Source organism: Barbus barbus (assembly GCF_936440315.1).
Source record: "Barbus barbus genome assembly, chromosome: 28".
Taxonomy (NCBI): domain Eukaryota; kingdom Metazoa; phylum Chordata; class Actinopteri; order Cypriniformes; family Cyprinidae; genus Barbus; species Barbus barbus.
The window spans coordinates 20,660,298-20,683,737 of record NC_136756.1 but is presented as its reverse complement, the minus strand read 5'-3'; the positions used below and the strand labels follow the sequence as shown (position 1 = coordinate 20,683,737).

Sequence of the window (23,440 nt, the reverse complement as noted above, 5' to 3'; positions counted from 1 at the left end):
AATTTCTCTGTATCCTGAGGGACAGCCAGTGGACTCATCCCCTCTACACCAGGTTTCTTGTAAAATTATGACATCCAAGTCATGAATGTCTCTCATAAAGTCTGGATTTTTACTCTTCAATCCAAAGACTGAGGACTTCAGACCTTGAATATTCCATAATGAGATGCTAAGTGATTTCATCACAAAAGCAAGATAATCTTTGTTTGCCATTTTGAGAAAAAGAGAAAGACACAAAAAGAGCAAAAAACTACACAGATTGAATGCAACAGTAAAATACAGATTATGTGAGTAATGTGGAACATCAACTAATTGTAATTTTTTTTAAGGTTCTCTCTCTCTCTCTCTCTCTCTCTCTCTCTCATCATTTAAGTGTATGTGTATGTTTTTTTTTTATATAGGTTGAATTATTAAAGATGACCAAGTCTCTTTCTTTATTAGGTAAGGTATTTGTTCCTTATTTATTAGGTTGATTGATATTCGTGTTAAAATTGCCCACTGCTTGCAAAAGGAAAGCGTGCAAAGGGCATTTTATAACAAAGATAAAAAACGAAGACTGGTATGCAATGCAAAGCAGATGAATGCGCGCTTCTCAATCAAGGTTCAGTTTGACATCATTCTGTCCGCCAACCGACAGGTGGCGACAACGACACATACCGAGGATCGAAACAACAACAATACACTAGGAAGTACTGCAAGATTGTTGAGGCTCATATGATTAACTTGACAGTCTGCTTTTTATTCTTGATGAATGAGGGTATGCGGCATGGGTGGACACATAGCAGAGGAACACCCAGAACGGTTGATTTCCTCAAATAATAGCTTAGCTGCAGTAGCTCTGAGTGTGTAACTCAAAATAATTGAACTATTTAACTGCGTGTAGAGTCAACTCATGCAGAACTCATCTTGAAGGATGGATTTTTGACGGGTTTTGACGTTTATGTTTGTATTCAAACTCCTGCTCACGAGCTGCAGCTCTTCCGGATCTAGTCTTCAGAAAAGGTGAGACTGTGAAATATATGTGATATTTGCAGCTATTTTACCAAGAGAGTCAAACTTCTGTCCTCTCGCGTCTGCCTGTTTATTATGATAAACTATAGACGAATTTAGTTTTATCTTTTGAATCATTTTTAATCATTTACACTTGGTTGTTTCATTTAGCCACTTATGCGTAAATGCTCTTTACAACTAAGTTAACTTTATTTACGCTTAAGTTGCAGAATATTTGACTCTTTTTCTCCTTTTTTTAAAACCATTTTAACTAGAAGTAATAAATATGTCATTATTTACACCCTCATGTTGTTGGCTGTATATTTCTTTCGTTGAAACACAAAAGGAGATGAAAATGCAAAATGACAGCCTCAGTCACCATCGACTTCCACTGTATAGAAAAAGATACAGTGTAACTGAATGGTGACCAAGGTGTCGATTTGTTTTCCCACTGAACAAATAAAGTTTGACTGTAAATCATGACACACTTTTCATTTGATGGTGAACTATCCCTTTTAATGTCCTAAATTTAGTAAACTGCAGTTAATATTTGATTTCTTGGTTAAAGACCATATATAGCTGTTGTTTATGCATTAATACAGAGCAGCTTGCTTGTCAGACCCAGCTGGGACAACATTGTATTTTAACATCTGTCTGCTCTTTGCCCCTTTCTTTCTCATGTCACCCCAGTCCGTCGTGGTCTCCTTGTGAGAGGCTGTCATCATGGCATCAGCCAAGCTGAAGTACCTCTCTCTGGGGATTCTGGTGTTCCAGACCACATCCCTGGTGCTCACCATGCGTTACTCCCGCACGTTGCAGGGCGACGGGCCCCGTTACCTGGCCTCCTCTGCCGTGGTGGTGGCAGAGTTCCTCAAGATCCTCACCTGTGTGGGGCTTGTCTTCAAAGATCATAGTGAGTTTCATGGGGCTTCCTTCATCCTTGAGATTTGTTTTTGATAACTTTTCCTGAAAGCACCATAGTAATAATGTAGTCCGACTATAGTTCTTAGAAAGTCATTCACATTTCTGTTAGTGACTGTGAATGCAGTGAGAAATTCAATCTGTGTATTTAAAGTTTGTGAGATGCGTGAAACAAATAGTTGCATTTGCATAGTCTGTTTGCTTTGGGATTTACTTCCAAAAGTTTTATGGCACTCACCTTTCTACACTAAACAACATCTGATGAAAGTAAGAAATTACTAAATATTTTATTCAAATGTCCCTAGGGCTGTAAAACGATTAATCATGATTAATCACATTCAAAATAAAAGTTGTTTATAGTTATGTTTGCATACTATATGCGTGTGTACTGTGTATATTTTATATACATATATATATATATATATATATATATATATATATATATATATATATATATATATATATATATATATATATATATATATATATATATATATATATATATATATATAACATGCATACATACATACCAAACCAAAAAAAAAAATATATATATAATGGAGAGAAAACATTTTTAGTTTATATAAAATATGTATATTTATATATAATACAAATGATATACAAGTATAAATACATACATTATACATATAAATATTTTAAAAATGTATAAATGTGTGTATTTGCAATAAATACGATTATGTATATATACATAATAAATATACACAGTACACACACATAGTATGTAAACATAAACTTTTATTTTGAATGCAGTTAATCACGATTAATCATTTTGCAGCCCTACTATAATGTCTCTATTTAAATTCATATTTCAATAATTTAATAACATATTCGCAAGTTTATGGTTCTTGAATATTGGTTAATGGATCACATGACATGCAGGTAAACAAATTAGATATTATTTTATTAAGTGTATTTTTATCTTTAAATGATTTATTTTAAATTTTTGATTTAATTATTGCTTGCTTTTTAATCAATCAAATAAGAACCCCTGCTGTTCCCTCCAACATGACTGAAATAGACTGAAGAAAATGCAATCAAATTTATGGTGCAGCAGTCTTTGTAAACAGTTGTATGGGAAACACTGAAGAGATAGTGTAAAAATTATTATAGACAATTTCTGTCCACCCTAAAATATTAAGTGGATTTCTAATTAATTTACAGTCAGAAACAGAATGTATAATTCTACTCATGAATTTCTAAATTGACATTGTGCTTCAGATTGTGAATATTTTTCAAATATTTGATAACTCTAACTTCCAGTGATTTTCTTGTAAGTGCTGATAATATCAACTTGGTACCTTTGATACAGATATTTTCTGAAGTGTTTTTCTATATTTTTGTGAAATATACACTACCGTTCTAAAGTTTGGGGTTGGGGGGAAAAAAAGATCTTTATGGTTTTGAAAGAAGCTGCATTTATTTAACCAAAAATACAGTGAAAACAGTAATATTGTGAAATGTTATTGAATGCATCTCAGTGTCACGTGATCTTTCAGAAATGATTCTAATATGCTGGTTTGGTGCTTAAGAAACATTTCTTCTTATCAGTGTTGAGAACAGTTGTGCTGCTTAATATTTTTGTGTTTAAAAGAACAGCATTTATTTGAAATTAAAAGGTTTTCATGGGGAGGAATGGTGGTGAATTTTATGCACTATTGCCAGGTAACTGCTGTGTCTGTGTGAAACAGGTTACAGCGGCCGAGCACTGAGCAGTATTTTGAGACAGGAGATTCTACACAAGCCTATAGAGACGCTGAAACTGGCGATTCCTTCAGGGATCTACACGTTACAGAATAACCTGCTCTACCTAGCACTGTCCAACCTTGATGCGGCTACCTACCAGGTAAGTCACTATCCATCCACGAGTTGCCTTATTTTTATGGCCATCATTCTTATGTTTTTTTTTTTTTCTTGTACACTTCTAGGTGACATACCAGTTGAAAATCCTGACCACAGCCCTGTTTTCGGTTTCTATGCTGGGCCGCAGGCTCGGGGTCTACCAGTGGTTGTCTCTGCTAATTCTTATGGCCGGCATTGCACTTGTACAAGTAAAAATACCTTGATTAGAGTTTTACCTGCCAAAAAAACTCGGTTTTGTTATAGTCTTTGATGTATTCATGTAATTTATGCTTGTTTGTTTGGACAGTGGCCAGCAGACTCCCCGTCAGACCCGCAGAAAGAGCAGCTGACTGCAGGCTCACAGTTTGTAGGGCTGGTGGCCGTGTTGGTAGCCTGTTGCTCTAGTGGGTTTGCTGGCGTTTACTTTGAGAAGATCCTTAAAGAGACCAAGCAGAGTGTTTGGGTCCGAAACATCCAGCTTGGTAAGTATGTTTATAAAGAAAATGGCCCTTTATTATACTAAACATCCCTGTATTAAATTTAAAAGAGGGTCATTTATGCATTAAGAAAAAGTTAATACAAAAATGAAAATGTACTACCCTAAAGCCGTCCAATATGTAGATGAGTTTGTTTCTTCATCAAAACAAAAGAGATTTGGACAAATGTAGCATGGCATCGCTTGGTCACTAATGGATCCTCTGTAGTGATTGGGTGCCTTCAAAATGAGAATTCTAACAGCTGATAAAAACATCACAATAATCCACACAAATCCAGTCCATCAATTAATGTCTTGTGAAGCGAAAAGCGTCTTTAAACTGTTATTTTCCATCTAAAATATGAGTCCTCTCACAGAGGGCACAGATTTTAGACTGGGTTAAAATATATGATGCTTTTCCTCAATCTAAACATGTCAGTGTTCAGATTGAATTAACACTTTGCATGGTTTAGGTGAAAATTAACTGACAGTATGGAGCACTACGACATGCATAACCTTTTTTACATCAGAAGTCTGTTAACCATATAATCTGTATTGCTGAGAGACATCTCAAATTTCAAACAACTAGGTTTTATTTCTTTTAGCAAGAAAAATCCTTGTACAAAACAGTCTTTAGGTCACATTCAGGAGCTTAAGGCTAATATTTATGCGTGTGTGTTTTCCTTCTTGCCATGTGGAATCTCAGTGTAGGGTTTATTTATAACTGGCAATGTGTGAATTGAGCGTCTGTAGTGAATCACCTCCTAATGTGAACTTCTGTTCATCATAATGGGCTGAGCCAAAAAAGCATTTCTGTTCTTCAATGAGTGCCAACAGAATTTGATAACCTATAATTTGATCATATCAAAGTTTATTATAGTTTTCTCATAATGAGCCATTCATTTATTCACTTGCATTTATAAGCTACTGTTCAAAAGTTTAAGGTCAGTAAGAATTTTTTTATAGTAGTAGTAGTAGTGCTTTTATTGAGCAAGGACACATGGATTGAATGTGTCAGTAAAAGATTTATAGTAGTACAAAAGTTTTCTTTTTGAAATGCACACTGTTCTTTTTTAACTTTGTATTCATCAAAGAATCCTGAAAAGAAAAAAAAAAACCAGGTTTTCTGAAGGAGTTTGTGCCTCTGGTAACTGAACTAATGGCTGCTGAAACAGCTTTGCTATCATGGAAAATAAAATGCATTCAAATGTATTAAAATAGAAACATTTTAAATTCTAATAATAGTTTACAATATTACTGTATTTTTGATCAGATAAATGCAGTAAACTTTTGTATGGTAGTATAGATTAAATCTGTTTGTGATTTTTAAATTCATTTTCATATTTGTTCAGTCTTAATTATAACTGGAGAATAAATGTATTTATAAATTAATAATTGAAATATATAAATAATACTTGTAGAAATAAATTAATAAGTAATTTATGTATTTAGTAACTAAGTTGTAATAAAGAGTGCTGTTGTATGTAAAACAAAACTAAATGTTTTGCCCTCTGTGTCTTCTGTGTGCAGGCATGTTTGGCCTGATTTTTGGGATCTTCGGGATGTTGGCCTACGATGGTGACAGAGTCCAAGAACACGGAATGTTTCAGGGCTACAACACGCTGACATGGATTGTGGTCGCTCTCCAGGTGAGCTTGAACGCTTTTCAGTACAAAGTGAAGTGACATACTGCCACTACATTCACTCCCCCCACCTACAATCCCTGCCGGCCCGAGACTCGAACCCGCAACCTTTGGATTAAGAGTCCGACTCTCTAACCATTAGGCCACGACTTCCCCTTTCAAGACTTCTGAAGCGCAAACAAGTTCACATGGGAGTCAGTACTGATAATTGCTTCGTCAACAGCTAACAGGAAGCAACACAAGAGCTTTTCCCCTGCAACGCATTAATGTCCAACAATATAAATTGATTTTTTTTTTTTTTTTCCCACAGGCTCTTGGAGGGCTCGTGATAGCTGCTGTCATCAAGTATGCTGACAACATACTGAAAGGCTTTGCTACATCACTCTCAATTATCCTCTCCACATTTATTTCATATTTCTGGCTTGAGGATTTTGAGCCTACCAGGTAAAACGGAAATTTTTTTTATGTCTTTTGTGATCAATAAAGGTTTTAAATTCAATTAATTTAAAGTAAAGAAATAGATATTTCATTGAAATGAAAACTGAAAACCCACTTTTTCTTGTTCTTTTCTGTCCAGTGTTTTCTTTCTGGGCACAGTATTTGTCATAATGGCAACGTTTCTCTATGGTTATGAGAGCAAGCCGGCACCCAACCCAAGCAGGGCATGAAAAGGGGATGGACGAGGTGAAAGTGGAGGACAACAAAAGGATGAAGTGAGTGGAAGGACAGAGAAGGGGAGAGGAGGCATAGAGGGTGGGAAAAAGGATTGATACAAGGTTGGATAACAGGCTGGGCCACTGCTGTGCAGTGCTGAGCTGAAGCACACTGGGAGAAATGCTCTGGGTCTCTGGTTTCAGTGAAACTCGCGTTTTACGTGAAAAACATTAATCAGCGCTGTTCACATTAATGGGTGACGGATTAAAAACACTTCATAACGTGCCATTTTCAAATGTTTCTGGATGCGCTGAGACCTTTTTTTGGACAATTAGGATTTGAACCTTGAGCACAAAACTTGTGCGGGTTTTCATAGCCATTTAATATCTGTTCATCTTCAAGGGGCAATGGCTGCTTTTGATTCGCAACAGTGGCCTGCAGTAATTTGCCACAAATGAAACTTGAATCTCTGCAATGGATGTTACTAAGGGAGTCGTTGCATCACTGTATTTTTGTGTCATTATTCAAACTGCTTAAGTCCTAAAAAATATTTTATGCTGTTTTAATTGGTTGAGTTGCTGGGTTAGTTTCTGTGCTGTAGAAATTGAGGTAATAAGGGATTTTTTGTGAATAGACTGTAAACTTTTGATATTATTATAATGAAAATGATAACAATACTTAAGATGAGACCAGCCAGTCAGTTTGTGGGATGTTGTGATTAATTTACAGATTACCTCTGTCACCAGGCAACAAAGAATACTTGAGTTACTCTGTTATATATGCAAGGAAGTGATTTTTTTTTTTAGCGACTTTGCACTATGTGTGAAGCTATATTAGTATCTGGTGAGGAGTAATAATAAATCAGGTGCATAATTAGCTTTTCTTTTTTCAAATAATACACACATTTTCACCAGGGCAGCACAAAATTGAAAAGAAAAGGCTTGGCATTTTTTAAAAAGGTTTTAAAAAAATGCATGCAGTCACAGCTTGAAAAAGGTAATTAATTAAAAAGGCAAATAGATTTTACAGTCAGGACAACTCTAGCTGCCCCAGTCCTTCAGAACACACTGTGAACCTCAAAATTAATAAAATCTACGGTGACCTCTGAAGACTAGCATTGGGTCGTCTTTGAAGTCTGCAATCCCATATGGCATCAAGAATTCAGTTTATACAAATCCAGTGGTTTTAATGCTTTAAAGCGAACTGATTGGATCCATTTTTGATAATCAAACAATCACTCCACTGTAATTTGTGCAGGTGCAGGACTAGAGGTGTGTCTGTTGTGCATTTGTGTCTGGATTTGTGTTTATCTCAGTAGGAAGGTCTGGATGGTTTTCACCTCTCTGAGTAGCGGCCGGAGTTTGCAGCACTGTTCAAATCTCTTTCTTGCTCTCTCTCGATTCTCTTACTCCCAGGTGAGCAGAATAGTGAAGTAGTAGACAGCTCCAGACATTCTTAAGCTTAGAACATCGAAATTTAAGAAGCCGAAGTTCCCTCATTTCCACTGCAGCGGTATTCACAGTCCAGGTTATGCTCAGTAGAATTAAGAAGTCTCCCATCTCTTCTTACTTAAATTATGCACTGCTGAATAGCAAACATGTCTGATGGTTAAAGTTTTCTGCTGCCTTCAAAAGTAACTTTCAGTAGAACTGTTTGAACTGAAAGGCATTGCTGAATTCAGCTGTAGACCTTCTGAAGTTGTGCATTCACAACAGAATAAAATTCTGTCATTTTATTTACTTTCATGTGGTTGCATTTCTTTCTTCTGCATAAGAACGTTTTGAAGAACACTGGGAACCAAACAACATTGGAGCCCATTGACTTCCATTGTATCGATAATAAAAAAAACACTAAGATATTGTCATACAGGTTTGGAACAACATGAAGGTGAGTACATTAGGACAGGATTCTTATTTTTTGGTGCAGTATCCCTTTATGTAGAGCAGAAGTATGGTTTCTTCTCCTGTACTTGAGTCTGAGGATTTAAGGCAAATGTCAATATCAAATTAAAGGGACAGTTCACCCAAACTATAAATTTTCCGAACCTGACTTTCTTTTGTGGAATGCAAAAATTTCAGTGTATGCCCTCCCCCTCACACACACACCAGTGCAATGAAAGTCATTAGGATCCAATGTTTTGTTTTAATTGGATGGACAAAAACATTGTTTAAAAGATCTTCATGTGTGTTCCACAGAAAGAACAAATGTCATACAAGTTTGGAGTGACTTGAGGGTGAGTGAAAGATGATAAAATGTTCATTTTTTTGAATGAACTGTCCCTTTAGGTGTCTCTAAGGTTGTTCAAGAACCAAGTATCTCTTTAAAGGCAGCAGTGTGGATATAAGGGAGATTGACTATTTTGATTAAAAACCTTCAAGTTTTGCCACAACCTGCTACTTAGAGGGAATCACCACTAATGGCGGTCCTCGCTTGGGCCTCCACATTAGCACTTGTGCATCATTAGCATTGGGTTTACCCAAAGCGTTAGGAGGGATCGGCTCCATATGGGTCAACACCTTGGGCTGGTCCTGGTGCACCTGGCCAGTGAGTCTTGCTCGAGAGCCCAGCGGCTTGGAGGGGTCCACAGCGATGTCCACTTTCATCCTCCACTTCACTGTCTGTAGGACGATCTTCTCCTGTGTGGCCATATTCAAAGCCACCAGCCAAGTGGTGAAGCTCTGGTCGCGTTTGATCCACGTAAGCAAAGGCACATTGCTCTCGCTCACCGGTACGGCCCATGTTACGCTTGGGTAGAAGTTATCGTTCATGCTGACAGTGAAGCGTGAAGGTTTGGACGTGGGGCCGGAGAGGGTCACAGTTTCAGTCGTGTTTCCGTACCATGGGTAACTCACGCCGTCTGAGTCGCTGATGGCCTTCACTAGTCCTTCTCGTAACTCTGGCAGCTCCCAGCTTGACCTGTGGAAATGAACGTTTAGAGGTTAAACAAACAACCCCAATTGTGCTGTTAAATATACAGTGGTGGGCAAAAAAAATGGTTTTAAGTCAGTTATTTGTATCATTTGATGTAGTGTGTCAGTAGGAAATGTGAGTTTACATTTCCAAACATTAATTTTGCCATTAATTGTAATTATCCTGTGAGATTTGTTTGCACAAGGAGTGGCAATATTTCCAAGACGCTTCAAGAGACCTACCTGTAAAGCTACCTGAAAAACTATGCACAAGTGCTCCTAGGGCAAAAGCTGCTTTAAACGCAAAGGATGGTCACACCAAATGTTGATTTTAATTTAGTTAATAGAAGTTAATTGATAAAGAATCTATTTATGACGTTATTTTTGACAGCATCCTCATTTTACAGCATTTTTACACAAGTGCCTAAAACTTTTAACAGTACTGTAGGTTTCTTGAAGCATCTTGGAGACGTCGGAGGCCGAACACCTGGATGAGCCCCGGGGACATATCCCCAATCACCGTAGCCACCCGATCCGGTCTGTATCCAGCCCAGATGGTCACTGCAGTCACCAGATCCAGTACGTATCCAGATCAGATGGTGGATCAGCACCCAGAGACGACTTCTACAGCCCTGAATGTCAGCAGAGACCAGGACACCGAGATGAGCACCAGAGACCGATCCCCAGTGAGGACCCCGCCACTTAGACAGCCATCGGGAAAGACCACTGGAACCAGTTGAACCCTTACAATCTGACTTTGCTGCAGTTTGGAATTGAACTGCTGGTTCGTTTGGCCAGAGGAGAACTGGCCCCCCGACTGAGCCTGGTTTCTCCCAAGGTTTTTTCCTCCATTCTGTCACCGATGGAGTTTTGATCCTTGCCGCTGTCGCCTCTGGCTTGCTTAGTTGGGGACATTTCATTTCCAGCTATATAGTCGACCTGATTGCAAAAACACTATTTAAACCTAACTGAGCTGGATGATGACATCACTGAATTCAATAATGAAATGCCTTTAACTGAAAATCTTTTTTTAATCTTTTCATTTTACATTATTGACCCACTATTTTCCTTTTTTGATATTGTGCAGTTGCTTTGACACAATTTACATTGTTAAAAGCGTTATATAAATAAAGGTGATTTGACTTGACTTGACGTTGCCACAGTTCTTCTGGATTTAGTCTTTCTCAGTTTGTTCTGTTTCTTCTTGTCATTCCAGACAGACTGGATGATGATCAGATCAGATCTCTGTGTGGAGCACGGGCTGTTGTCAGACTCCTTGTGCAAACAAAAATCTCACTGGATTATTACAGTTAATTGCAAAATTAATGTTTGGAAATAGAAACTGATATTTCCTACTGACACACTACAGCAAAAGCTAGAAATAACTGACTTAAACTATTTTTTATCTAGTCAAAATACTAATGTTTTAATAATTTTGGCCACCACTGTATAAGTGATGTATAAAAGATGGTGAGTCCAAGTGTACAAATGTTAATTGGGGTTAAAGATGACATTCATTATCAGGGTCCCAGCTGCCAGTGTAAAATGACTCCGTGTGAGAGGAAGTTAATTTGGCTGGGTGTTGTTAGGTATGACCCGACGCTGGCATTTCTTCTTCGGTACGGCACCATCTGTGTCACAGAAAACCCCACGCAACCACCCGCTCAGGCAGTAATACACACCCCCACACACATGTCCACACCTCCACACAGACAGGCCCCCCAGGCAGCATCAGAAGGGCCCACATCACGTATCACCGGGCTTGTGGGTGGGTGTGAGAATGTCTCGTTGTCCTGCTCTGTCTTTATTTGTAGATTAGGCAGTGAGCACGTAATTGTTCGCCTGCGATACTAAACTCTGTTTAGCACCACCATGCTGATGTTTCAGAGCAGCTATTCTGTTTTTATCTGCTGCCTCTCCCTGTCTGATCCAGTGACAGGCTGTGAAACTCATTTGTGGGAGTATAAATGAAAGGGCAGTGACTGACGAAGGTGCAAACACTCCTCCCCTCAGGCACTGAGCTGATGTTTGCATACTCTCTGTGAATATAAATCACTGGTGCACTGCACTGAAGTTATCCTTTGCTTTACACCATTTGAAGACATAATTAAACACAGTGCCACATATAAATGAAAGATTTACTCACATTAACAGCGTGTCGGATGGGTCAGTGACATTTTTTTTTTAATTACATTAAAAATCCACTTCTATAATGAACATGTTTTCAATTTCTAATTTAAATCGATTTAGTTTTTTTATTTGGCCTAAAGTAAAAGACACTTTCCTGAGAATTACAAAAAAGGAAAACATTTCATCAAAGGGCTGAAATTCTGGACAATAGAAATGGAAATTGTATGGACAAACGGTTCAGTGTATTGTTTTATTGGTTTATTACTTTAAGAAACAATAATTTTAAATAATTTAATATAAATAACTTTTGTCCATCTAATCAAAGTCACCACAACATAATGTCGATCATAAAATTTTTTAAGAAATTGAACTCATTTTTTAAAATCAGGTATTTTTACTTTTATAAGAAAACTTTTTGTTCAGGACAAATTGTGTAACTTTAAGGTAACTCTTGATAATCATGAATCATGATTAAAATGTATTTGACCATTGATGGTTACATTAGCTACTTTGTTTTTGGAGTTTTGCGTTTTGTAAATATGTCTGAAACCTGGACTCAGAGGTTATATTTTCTAAGAAGTTGGCACTTTTTTCCAATTTTTTCTAGCTTTAAAAAAAGTAATCTTGGACGTCCTTATTTGGCGTTGACCCACATAAATGATTTCTTATCAGTGGCTAAATTTCCATAATTTCATAATCAGGATGTGTGTTTATGGTCAAGACTAAGTCATAAAACATGCACTATGCTTACATGCCGTGGTTTCCATAAGTGTTGTAGAATTCCATTTGAGTGCACGCTTGAATCCAACCCACCATCCAAGCCTCGCTTCGAGGGATCGGTGGCATTGCTATCCGGGCGGAGGCCTTGAAGTACGGAGTTTTGTAGCGGAGCACTATGGGTGAATTCTCCTCGATCACTGTCGGGCAGTGGTCAATAGTAGCAGAGACGTCGTAAACAACGATGTTCTCGCGTTTAATTCGGGGTTTGCATGCGACGCTCTGAAGGCAACCCATGGCTGGAGAGGGTCAGAATCAGGGTAACCAACCAACCAACCTTGAAGGGTGTTTTTTGCCCCTAATATAAAGATACTTTTATATTCCCTAAAAAACGCGTCAATCTAAGCTCATGTCCAATCCAGGCGCCCATTGTAAGTTGCTCCTCAAATTAATAAATGTATTTGAATTAAGAAACACAAATCAAGAAACGAGACACAAATAAATCAATCAATCAAAAGCACGCCCCCCCCCCCCCCCCCCAAAAAAAAGTAATTGCCATTTAGATATAATCACCATCTACTTGGGATCAACAACAGGTTGCAAGACCTCCGACCATCTCTTGATCTTTGGCGTGCCCATGTCTGTGATTGTCAGTCGCGATCGGACATATTCATTGTTCCGGGCTCCCACTTCAATGTGATATGTCCCCTTTCAAACCCACATGGCCTTTTGCAGCTCTTCGCCCTTTCATTCGTTTCTTTCTGGTCCGAGTTTTCATGTCACAACCGGAGGCAGAAAAACAGTCAGGTGTGGCGGTCGCGATTCTGTTTTTCTCGATTGATGTTTGCGCTTTCGGAACAACAAACAATTTCAAAGTGTTTCATTATTTACGACAGAAGAGAAACGAGAAAAAAACTATGTTACTCAGCGGAGCGTTGCTCTCGATCAAATCACATTTGACGCTCCGTTATAGCGTATATTCCTTCAGTAAACAGGCGTCCACATATTAACACGAGAGGCGTCCAGATGAGAGTGGATAAACCGTAATAATAGGCGCTGACAAAACGACTGCTGTACGGCTTTTAAAATAACCTGTTTCCTTCTCCGTTGTTGGCGTGCACACCGCGGTCGCTGTTCGGTTGCTGTGGTGCTGAATGAACGATCAGAGGCGCGTGGGAGCACCAGGGCACGTTATAGTTCTCGTCACGTAGCTACACGCCGTTCATCATCTTCTGTTCTCCCTTAATCAAAACCAGAAATAACTTTACAGAGCAATAATAATATAATGACTGCTTGACTCAAGATTGATACCCAGCGTTTGGACCTGTTGGTGTTGCTGAATGTGAAAACGCGTTGTCTAAAATTCGTAATTCTTTAGTAATAGTATCCTATATTAAAAGTTATGCATAAATATATAATCAGTGTTGAATAAAGTCCCTTCTGATTTATTTGGTCCTTGTGACACGAATAGGCTGATGTATGTAAAAGTGGAACAAATAAATAAATAAAGGTTAGGGTATTGGCGTCTTAAAAATTGTACTTTTATTTAAGTAAAGTATATAAATGTGTAACGCACGTTACAGTAACTTAATCACAAAAGTAAGATTACATGTTAATCATTGCGCGAAGTTGCTATAGCAACAGTGCACTGCTTGAGCGCTAGAATCAGTAAAATAACGGACGTTTGATTGACAAAATACTCTTTTATTTTAGATTTACATGTCTCCAATATGTCTCAACAAGCTTATTATGTTTAAAATAAACATTTCTCAAAAGAGCCTTAAGCGATTCCACCATAAAGAAGACAGACTCAGTGAGTGCCTTGAATATATATAATATGAAAATATTTTGTACTTCATAATATACCCTAGCACGGACTTTAAGAGCTACATTTTCGCTCGAGAACTGAAAATAATAATTACCTTTTGTAACTTTGATCCATATTTACCTCCTCTTCTCTCTTACATATTAGCTACAGGGGAGATTATACAGCGCGAGAGACTTGTTCCGCTTCTTAATTGATAGCTTTCCGTGTAACCATGACAACCGGCATAGATGGACTGTAGTCACTAAGGCCGATCTCGTGTCAGATTTATCCGTCAGGGCGATATCACTGTGAAAATTGGCTGGGATCTTGTTAGTGTGAGGTCAGAAGAAGATGATGGTGATTAGTGAATCTGAATTCACCTCGGAGTAAAGTACAAACTTGACAGATTAAACGAGAATGACAATCGACTGCCTGCTTAGAATAAATCCCTTATTTTTCGCGTTGCATAAAAGCGTCAGTTTAACGGATGAACGTTAATGACTGTCTGCGCTCCCAGCTCGTTCTTCTAAAGCCGAATTATTGCGCAGAGTCCCGGTATCTGCCACAAGAAACATGAACAGCCGGACAAAGCGAGGTAGAGAGATTTAAAAAAACAAAAAAACATCATCATAACTTTTAGATGTCGACCTCTCCTCATTTTATACCAGTAGGTCTATGTGACTTGAATATGAAAACATATGTAGTATGAGTTATGAGGGACACAGTCTGGTTTAAGGTCTTTCATAACACCAGGAGCACACAAATAAAATATGCCAAAAAACAAAACAACAACAAAAACATTAATATCCTACATTGACATTAGAAAAGTTGTTTTTTATTTATTTATTTATTTTAAGTTTTAAAACTGCATCCTGTGTTTCCTTATTTTTTTTAGTCATAAGTATGTTTGTATTTTCTGTCAGTATGCTACCATCTCTTTATCGGCACATTCTGCATTTACCAAAATATCCAGAAGGGGGAGACATTGTTTCTGATGCGCGTCAATTTGGGCAACTGCTCGGATCTTCTAGTAACGTACACCTGGCTAAAGTCTTTGGATTTTTGGATTTAAGGCAGAAAAAGGTTTCTGTAAAATAGTTCTGCATTTCTGTTACCTTCATCCATATTGTCATCCATGTATGATTGTGATGCATATTTGTGGCTATTTTTGGGGTCAAAATGGCAATGGAGAGAATAAGAGAGTAAGCAGTCAAGAAAAAGAGCATCGGCATGAGCAGGAATCTCCATTTCAGATCACCCGCTTTGGTTCTATCAGATCAGGCTTCTGGTGGAGCGGATTAGAGCTCAGGTGAAAAAAGAGAACTGGAGAAAGAGAGTCTGTCAGGTAGCCTGTCTGTCTGAGATTGCCCAGCGCTAATGGATAGGTTAAGATGGTCTGTAATCCTTACATGGGTGGGTAAATAATCCAGGCCTTCTCTGTCCTTTGCTGAGCAAGTCTAGACCACTTTAGCACCTATTCAGACCGTGTAATGTGACTCAGTGGAGGAACAAGCATGAGAATCCTCCTTTAGTAAACAGTACAACAAAATACTTAAATCCATGTAATCTAGAGGAAACCGGGGCTGTAGAGTAGAACGGGGAAATCCCTAAAAACATCTGAGTATTTAATGATGTGAATAGAATGTTCACTGGTTTGCTTGGTGTCTTTTAAGGTGACAGAAAGTGTGTCTGTGTGGTACTGGGTGAATTATGGGAGGAGCACAGAAGGTGAGGAACTCATCAGAAACCTGTTTGTATCTGACCTTTCTGCTTTAATGAAATGTCATGAAGATAAAAGAGGAGTAACCTGTGTGTGTGTGTGTGTGTGTGTCGATGCAGGCCCTGTTTGTGAGCGTCAGCTGAATGTAGGCCTAGATGTGTACGTTATACGTGGTCTTCCTCTTTCTCCCTCCTCACTCTGTCTTTCTCGATGTAATGAAAGGCTGGAGATGCTGAAGCTCCATCTCTCATCACTATTCAATGCTCAGCTACATCGCAGATGCCTGGAGACCACAGCTCCTGCCAGACTTTCAGGCTAATTACATTCAATCCTTTCACACTATTCAGCCTACTGTTTGATGATGAACATTTTCTGAGATGAAATAGAAAAGAAAATGTAACATTGACACCGACACTTGATCTACAGTTACATATTGTCATGTCTTGGTCTATTTTTTGAGGTTGAATTAAATGAAAGCATCTGTACTTTGTACTAACAAAAGAATGTTTCTGGGAAGTCAAATTTTCTTGGAATCTAACCAAAGTTTTGTACCGTTTTTTTCTCTCTCTTTTTTTCAGGCTATGAGCAGAGTAAAGACAAGGACAAGTGTCTGTTGAAAGATAAAACTGGAGTAAAACAGAAGGTCCTTTTGTCTTTGCGGTCGTCTCTGTCTCTCATCTCAGAGACTTGTGGCCTCACTTGCGTCACTTGCTCACTTTTTTCCACTGAATTTTATTGGTGGATCTGACTGTCTATTTTTAGATGAACAACAGTCGTAGTTAACAGCTGTATTTAATTTTACACTATTTTTCAATATCAGATTTAAAACTGTAATTAAACTGTTATTTTTATATTTGAAAACATTTATTTAATAATTTCTGTAGTGCTTCAGGACACTTAAGAGCTCCCAAAACCCCCTTTGGTTCTAAATAGACCCAGACATATTTAGTCAGTCGGTCAGTCAGCAGTCTGGGCGAAACTAACGCTTCAGGAATCTCCTGCCTGCTCAGGGCACTTCCTGCTCTGAACAACAAATCGGAGAATCAACAAACCCACCAAAACCTACAGTAAACACCACCGAAGGAGAGTAAACAGATACACACCTATCAGGTCCAGTTTTCTAAAATGTTTTCTTATCATTTTAGCATCACGTCTGTGGATGCATAATCAACATGTTATGATGCTATTTTTGATTTGTCCCTTAGTTAAATTTGTTTTTTTCTCATCAGCCATGACGTGGTCATTCTGAAATTTGCACTGTACAAACAGAGATTCTTCATGACACACATGGTAGATTTACAAGCAGAGGGTCTACTGGTAGAGTCTTACTTTGTCTTATTAGTGATATCTGTTTTAAACACAAAAAACATTTCATTTATATTTAAATTCAACAAGTAAATATTAATGAGAGCTGGCCTTGGCACAACATACCACAACAGTAATGGTATGGTGCATTAACACAGTTAATTGTAGTTATTTAAAGGAAATGAAATTAATTTCAGACAGATATTAAAGGGATAGTTCTACAATAAATAAATTCTTTCTTTGGTGGAACACAAAAGAAGATATTCTGCAAAATGTTTTCAGTCCATATACTGAAAGTCAGTAGGGTCCAGTATTGTTTAGATCACAAAGTTCTTCAAAACATCAAAGAAAGTCATTCAGCTTTCAAATGAACAAATGACTTTTTTTTGTGAAATATCCCTGATAGTTAACCCATATAAATATCTCAATACTATCAGATAAGATAACTGAAAGGGAGGGAAAGGGAGGGATTTTTGATGACCATGTGACCATGTTTGTGCTAGTGAGAGTGAGTTCTCATCTTTGCGCATGGCTGCAGACCCCAAGGCTCAAAATCACTAAGCACCGTCAATAAGAATTTGTTGATAAGATCAACCAGTGCATGTTGCTTAAAGGGATAGTTCACTCAAAAATTTAAATTTGCACATAGTTTATTCACCCTTATGTTGTTCCAGACTTCTATGAGTTTCTTTCTTTTGTTGATCTTAAAAGAAGATATTTAGAGGAATGTTTGTAACCAAACAGTTGCTAGTAGCCATTGACTTCCATAGCACAGAAAAAAATACTATGGAAGTCAATGGCTACCAGCGACTGTTTGGTTACCACCATTCTTCGAAATATATTCTTCTGTCGTCAACAGAGGAAAGAAACTCATATAGGTTTGAAACAACATGAGGGTGCTAGTGTTGCCTCCTCATAATATTACTTGAACATAGTTCTACAAGATAGACAGTAATTGGGACATGTATATGTGTCCAAAGTGTTTGTATACATTTTTGACTAATATATGTGATATCTACAAATAAGTCACAACTGATTTGTGAGGACATTTGAAGTCATCCTACTGATATCAACAGGTTTGCCAGAAGACTAAATATTATAATTTCCAGATTAAAAAGAAAAACATTTTCACTATAGTGAAGTCGTGTGTATGTGTTGTTGTGGACATTGATGTGTCAAGAGTTACAGTAAATGATAATGCTGCTCTTTGCTGAGAATGTCAGTGACCTATGCGTGGCGCATGCTTGTGCGAGCGTGCTGGTAAGTGTGTATATGCATTGTGTCTTTGTGTGTGTGTGTGTGTTTCTGTGAGAACCATGTTGGAGCGCTTTAGCGAAGCAGCGTAGCGTGCAGTACAGGAGTGATGTGGGCTGAGCCGACCTGACCAAGCCCCGGCCCTCCACTAATCCTGCCGTTTTCAGGAGCCCTGGCCCGTACTTGATGAGCTTGGGTAAGAAAAGAGGCAGCTCTTTCTCCCGCTCGCTTTTCCCTCTCTCGTTCCCTCTCGTTCTTTCATTCTCTCTCTTTTTCTCATGCACCCCCTCTCAAACCCCAGCCTGGAGCCAGTGTGCAAATGAATGAGTTCCAAGTGTTTACTCAGCAGTTCTCTCTCTCTCCCCCTCTCTCTCTTCCTTCACATCTATCTCTCTCACTTTCCTGAGAGATATAGCCGAGGTGGACACCAAGCTAAATTTCAAACATCTCTTCCAACATGAAAAATAATTGCATAGATTTGGGGTTAAAATTAGGTGAGTTATGGGACATATATTCATAGACATACGTGGCTTCATAATGTGTGGAAAACTGTGTAAATGTATCCTTGCATTAAATTACAAAATATCAACCCAAGGGAAATGTTTTAAGAATGATAGCACAAGCACATTTTTCAAGCATTTCACAAAAGTTAGCTCTGAGAAAAGAACTTGTATGCAAATGAAATTTGTTTTAATATTTTAATGCAATGCCATTTTAAAAGAAAATTCACCTAAAAATGTTTATTGTTATCATTTACTCCCTAACATAACTTGTTTTTGCATTTCCTTGTATGCATTTCTTTCTATACAAAAATAAATTAATAAAAATGAAATGTATGAATGCCATTAAATAACAAAATATCAGCCCAAGTGAAATATATTTTAAAGAATGATAGCATGAGCACATTTTTAAAGCAAAACCTTTCACAAAAATTAAGTTGAGTCTAAGAAATGCTTCTGATTTGTTTGCAAAAATATTTAATAAAAATGTCAGAAAATTCTGTTATAATTTACACACCTATGACTTTTTTTTTTCTTTTTCTGTGGAACATGTCTCAACTGTTTTTGCCCTCATTGGACCTGACTGAACTTCATTGTCTTTCATTGCCTTTCATTTTTGTCTACACAAAAAATACAGGTTCGGAAGGACATGTGGGTGAGAAGATGATGAAAGAATTGTTCTTTTTGGGTGAACTATACCCTTTAGGTGTCCAAATAACACAGGAAGGTTTTCCCTGAGCCTTTGCTTGAGATTGCATAAAATTAATGGGAAACGGACATGTACTTTAATGGCTCCTGGGACATTAAATCTTAACAGTCCATTTAATTCAATGCAACCTCAAACAATGCCCATAGGAAGGCACTTATATCTTGTTTCTTTACTGTATATTCACTTGGAGACTCGTCATGATATAATGCATACCACAGTGTGCATATGTTCATGCAGACACATAAGCATTACAAACCAAGTAGAATTTATCACAACACTTTTTCAAGAGTTGGCAGATTGTGTATCTCTGGTGTGTGTGTGTGTGTGATAAGAGAGTAATATTACGGGGATTACCGTGAGATGGTGGGCCCTGGGGCTGCTGGATGAGGGTGTGGGGGAGGAGGGGCTGTTTCCTGGCTGTAGCCCTTGTTTGTCTGCCTGACCTGGCAGTACTAGGGGCAGATCCTGCTTGGATACAGCCCTGATCCCACGCCTGTCTGAAGCTGTTAGCCAGCCGCTCTGTTCGGCTAGCTGGGCTTAGCGTGTCTGGGCGCAGGGAGGGGCTGGGGCTGCGGCTGGGGCCGCTGCATGCTTTGTGCTTTGGGCAGGGGTGAATGCTGTTATGGATTATGACTCTGGTCTTATTCATCCTGCAATTTCTTTCTTATCAGTCAGAGCTGAATACTGTCTATCCAGTTTCTCCCTCTTGTGCATATCACTTTCTTTCTTTTTTTTTTTTGCTCGCTCCTACCCAAATATGCATGCACTTATCTGTTTTAAATTGTTTATGGGTTGTTTGTTTAGAAAACTTACTTTGAGTTTTAGGCATAGGCTGAGAGTGAAAAGGTGCAAGATAACTTTCTACCTCCCGACCTTCCTATAGACCTCTTGTGTTGAAAAGCAAAGCCCTAGTAATTCCTTGATAGGTTAAACTATTCTTTTAAAGCTGATGAGAATTCTGTGTACACTATTATTGTTTTGCTGTAATTTGATCAGTAAAATCCTTGGTGAGAAGTTGATGTTGAGTGCTATGATGCTGTATTAACGCCTGTCTCTCTATAGTGTCAATCTGGAGAATACAAATAAACCAGCAGTATTTTTTTAACATTCTGTAAAGCTTTCACTGCTTAATTGCTGTTTTTATAGGCCTGTTTTTATTTTTCAATTGGTGAATTGAGAGGTAGTTTGGGAAGTCTGTTACAGCCTTTCTGTGTGTTGTTTCTGTCCTGGATACACAGTGAACCCTGGGTAAACTATGAGAGAAAGAGAGATCAAAGATAGAACTTGCAGTGAGCGGCCTGTGACTTTTTTGCGCTGTAAAACATTTAGCCTCAAATCAAAGTGATACAAAGAAAAGTTTATTGCACTTTATGACCACTTTACATTTAATTGAAAAGAGTATACTGGCAGAAATTGTTACAGTTTAAAGAGATGCAGAGATTTTAAAAAAATAATCTCATAATAAACATGATCAACAAATTGAGTATACGCATTCATAATGTTCCAAATCTTTGTGATGTGAAGAAAGCCATACTTTGTGAAACTGTTCAGCTTACAATATTTAGTAGGTATTTAACCTCCACCTCTCCAACCTTTCCTTCTTAATCCTGTTGCTCTTAAGACCCCCAAGTCAGTGGAAGCTATTATGTAAGCCACTTTGCCTTATCTGATATCTCACAATGTATATTCCATATAAGGTCACAAGTAGCCTATTACTTCCTTTTTGTTTTCATTGAAGGACAGAAGCGGAAACTCTTAATGACAGCTCAGCTCATACTAAAATATTAAAAAGCTTGGTTTAAAACTTCCCCGTTTAACATTTTTTATTTATTTATTTTTTTATATATAATTTTGGTGTTTAATGAGATAGGTATGTCTTTTAAATAAGTTGTAAAAGTTGTCAATTTTGTTTAATTTCTGTATTTTCTTAAATGGGTGTGTATAGAGTATTTACAGAGTGTTAACTTTTAGTTTTAGTTACTTTTTCTTATTTGTAAGTCGCTTTGGATAAAAGCGTCTGCTAAATGACTAAAAGTAAAGTAAAGTAAAGTAAAAATATACACATTCATCCGTCCAAAATACATTTGACATGATTTTCTGACCTCGCATTCTTTGTTAGTGAGGGCAGAACTGTCACCCAATCGATCGTCACGAGGCGGCCCGTGTCGTCACTCCGCCCGCTCTATAAAACTCCCCCCGACTCACTCACCTGGTTAGACAAACACCTCTCTAATCTACAGCTGGTCGCACGCTTATTTTATTATTGTCAACATTTGTACACCTTGTTTAGTGGGCAAACTGAAGGAATTTTACAATTCTAACAATCCTAAAATTTCAAAGAGAACTTTTATGAATCTTGCAAGTTTTTCATACTTCACAGGCATGTGCAACATGACGGCAGAGTCCCAGCACTCGCCAGCCGAGGCGGCCAGTCCAGTGGTGGTGTCTCCCAACGTGAGCCTGGACTCCCCGATTCCTCTTCCTCCTCCAGCGCTGAACTACCAAGCCCTAACCAAGGACGATGTACTCATCAAAGCCGAGCCTCGGGGCAGCAGTCCAAATACAGACAGGGAGGGAGGGGTTTCATTGGGTCAAACAGAAGAACATCTGCCCGCCACTGGCAGCCGGCGGAGGAAAAGGCCAGTGCAGCGAGGTAAACCTCCCTACAGTTACATCGCGCTTATAGCAATGGCCATCGCCAATTCACCTGAGAGAAAACTCACTCTAGGCGGCATCTATAAGTTCATTATGGAACGCTTTCCCTTTTACCGCGAGAATTCCAAGAAGTGGCAAAATTCCATACGGCATAACCTCACCCTCAACGACTGTTTTGTGAAGATCCCGCGGGAGCCAGGTAGGCCCGGTAAAGGAAACTACTGGACGCTTGACCCCGCCGCTGAGGACATGTTCGACAACGGGAGTTTCTTGCGCCGGAGGAAGCGCTTCAAGCGGACTGATGTTAGCACATATCCTGGGTACATGCAAAGCTCGAGCGCTTTTACGCCCACACCTATGGGTAGACAGGCGTACCCCAACACCTTGTACCCGGGTGTAACGTCTGGCTATGGGTCTCAGTTGGCTGGTTCTCCGCACCCGGCGATGCTGCATCACTATCAGGCATCGGCCGGGGTCACGCAGGGCCAGCCCAGGATGTTCAGCATCGATAACATTATTAGTCAGCAGACAGTGATGCAGAGTGGAGGAGATCTCAACGCACAGTCTCTCGGCCTCAGTGCTGGAGACTTGGGTGCCATGACCTCCAGCTGTTCCGTATCCACCTCTGACCCAACCTGCTTTCAGAACCAACCGATAAATCCCACGAGCAACATGCTGAACAGGAGCACTGGACCTCTCGCTTCAAACATGACAACCAGCTACACGTACCCCTCCTCGGCTTCGCCTACTCACCTTTCCGGGGTCACGCAGTCCAGCTTCTCACCGGGAGGTTCACAGGTGTACTGTTCGGGAAACAGGATTTCTCTGCCCCCTGTGCGTTCTGGCTCGTGCGCAGATCATACAGACCCACTTTTAGGTCTCTCCGGACCAACAATGAACTCCTACAATAATTCATATATGAGACAAGCCAATTTTGCCTCAGGACTGGAGCGATACATGTGAAAACTCCTGCACTGACAACGCGACCCACTGCATAACTATGGCCGCAAGATTGACTTCTTTTTGATTATGTAACAAAGGTTGTGTAGGCCTACCGAGTGACAGAATTAACAAGTTATTTGTGTTGTATAAAATGAAGAATTACAGATCTGTTAAATTTGTTTGGCTATATATCAGAGGACAAAGAACCCCCTTAACAATGTAAATATTTTAAGCAAATAAATGTGTTTGTGT

At 38.7% G+C, this 23,440-nt stretch overlaps 3 protein-coding genes across 5 annotated transcripts; 2 read left to right on the top strand and 1 right to left on the bottom strand.

The window, feature by feature from the left end:
* The first annotated feature begins 645 nt into the window (after positions 1–645).
* On the top strand, positions 646–18,237 carry LOC306848325 (UDP-N-acetylglucosamine transporter-like). 3 transcript variants are annotated; one of them, XM_079382798.1, is made up of 9 exons: positions 646–999; positions 1,678–1,900; positions 3,618–3,772; positions 3,855–3,977; positions 4,076–4,250; positions 5,774–5,892; positions 6,197–6,330; positions 6,464–6,599; positions 16,402–18,237. In XM_079382798.1, the coding sequence occupies exons 2-8, from the start codon at positions 1,711–1,713 to the stop codon at positions 6,552–6,554; spliced, it is 987 nt and encodes a 328-aa protein (XP_079238924.1). In that variant the 5' UTR covers positions 646–999; positions 1,678–1,710; the 3' UTR covers positions 6,555–6,599; positions 16,402–18,237. The 3 variants fall into 3 exon arrangements, with proteins under 3 accessions (XP_079238924.1, XP_079238925.1, XP_079238923.1); XM_079382799.1 differs by lacking the exon at positions 16,402–18,237 and adding an exon at positions 9,890–10,599; XM_079382797.1 differs by lacking the exon at positions 16,402–18,237 and having other exon boundaries at positions 6,464–8,284.
* On the bottom strand, positions 8,934–12,621 carry LOC306848326 (protein FAM78B-like; the record flags this gene model as incomplete). Its single annotated transcript, XM_079382800.1, has 2 exons — positions 12,331–12,621; positions 8,934–9,456 (listed from the first exon to the last, which is right to left on the bottom strand). Exons 1-2 carry the CDS (start codon positions 12,591–12,593, stop codon positions 8,934–8,936), a joined length of 786 nt encoding a protein of 261 aa, XP_079238926.1. The 5' UTR covers positions 12,594–12,621.
* LOC306848324 (forkhead box protein E4-like) lies at positions 18,086–23,440 on the top strand. The gene is made up of 2 exons (XM_079382796.1): positions 18,086–18,578; positions 21,972–23,440. The coding sequence occupies exons 1-2, from the start codon at positions 18,569–18,571 to the stop codon at positions 23,207–23,209; spliced, it is 1,248 nt and encodes a 415-aa protein (XP_079238922.1). The 5' UTR covers positions 18,086–18,568; the 3' UTR covers positions 23,210–23,440.

Excerpts from the sequence above, each read along its gene's own strand:
- LOC306848325 (XM_079382798.1), top strand. The coding sequence starts at position 1,711 with ATGGCATCAGCCAAGCTGAAGTACCTCTCTCTGGGGATTCTGGTGTTC. Across the intron at positions 4,251-5,773 it reads GGTCCGAAACATCCAGCTTG|GCATGTTTGGCCTGATTTTT; the intron begins GTAAGTATGTTT and ends TTCTGTGTGCAG. Across the intron at positions 5,893-6,196 it reads GGATTGTGGTCGCTCTCCAG|GCTCTTGGAGGGCTCGTGAT; the intron begins GTGAGCTTGAAC and ends TTTTTCCCACAG.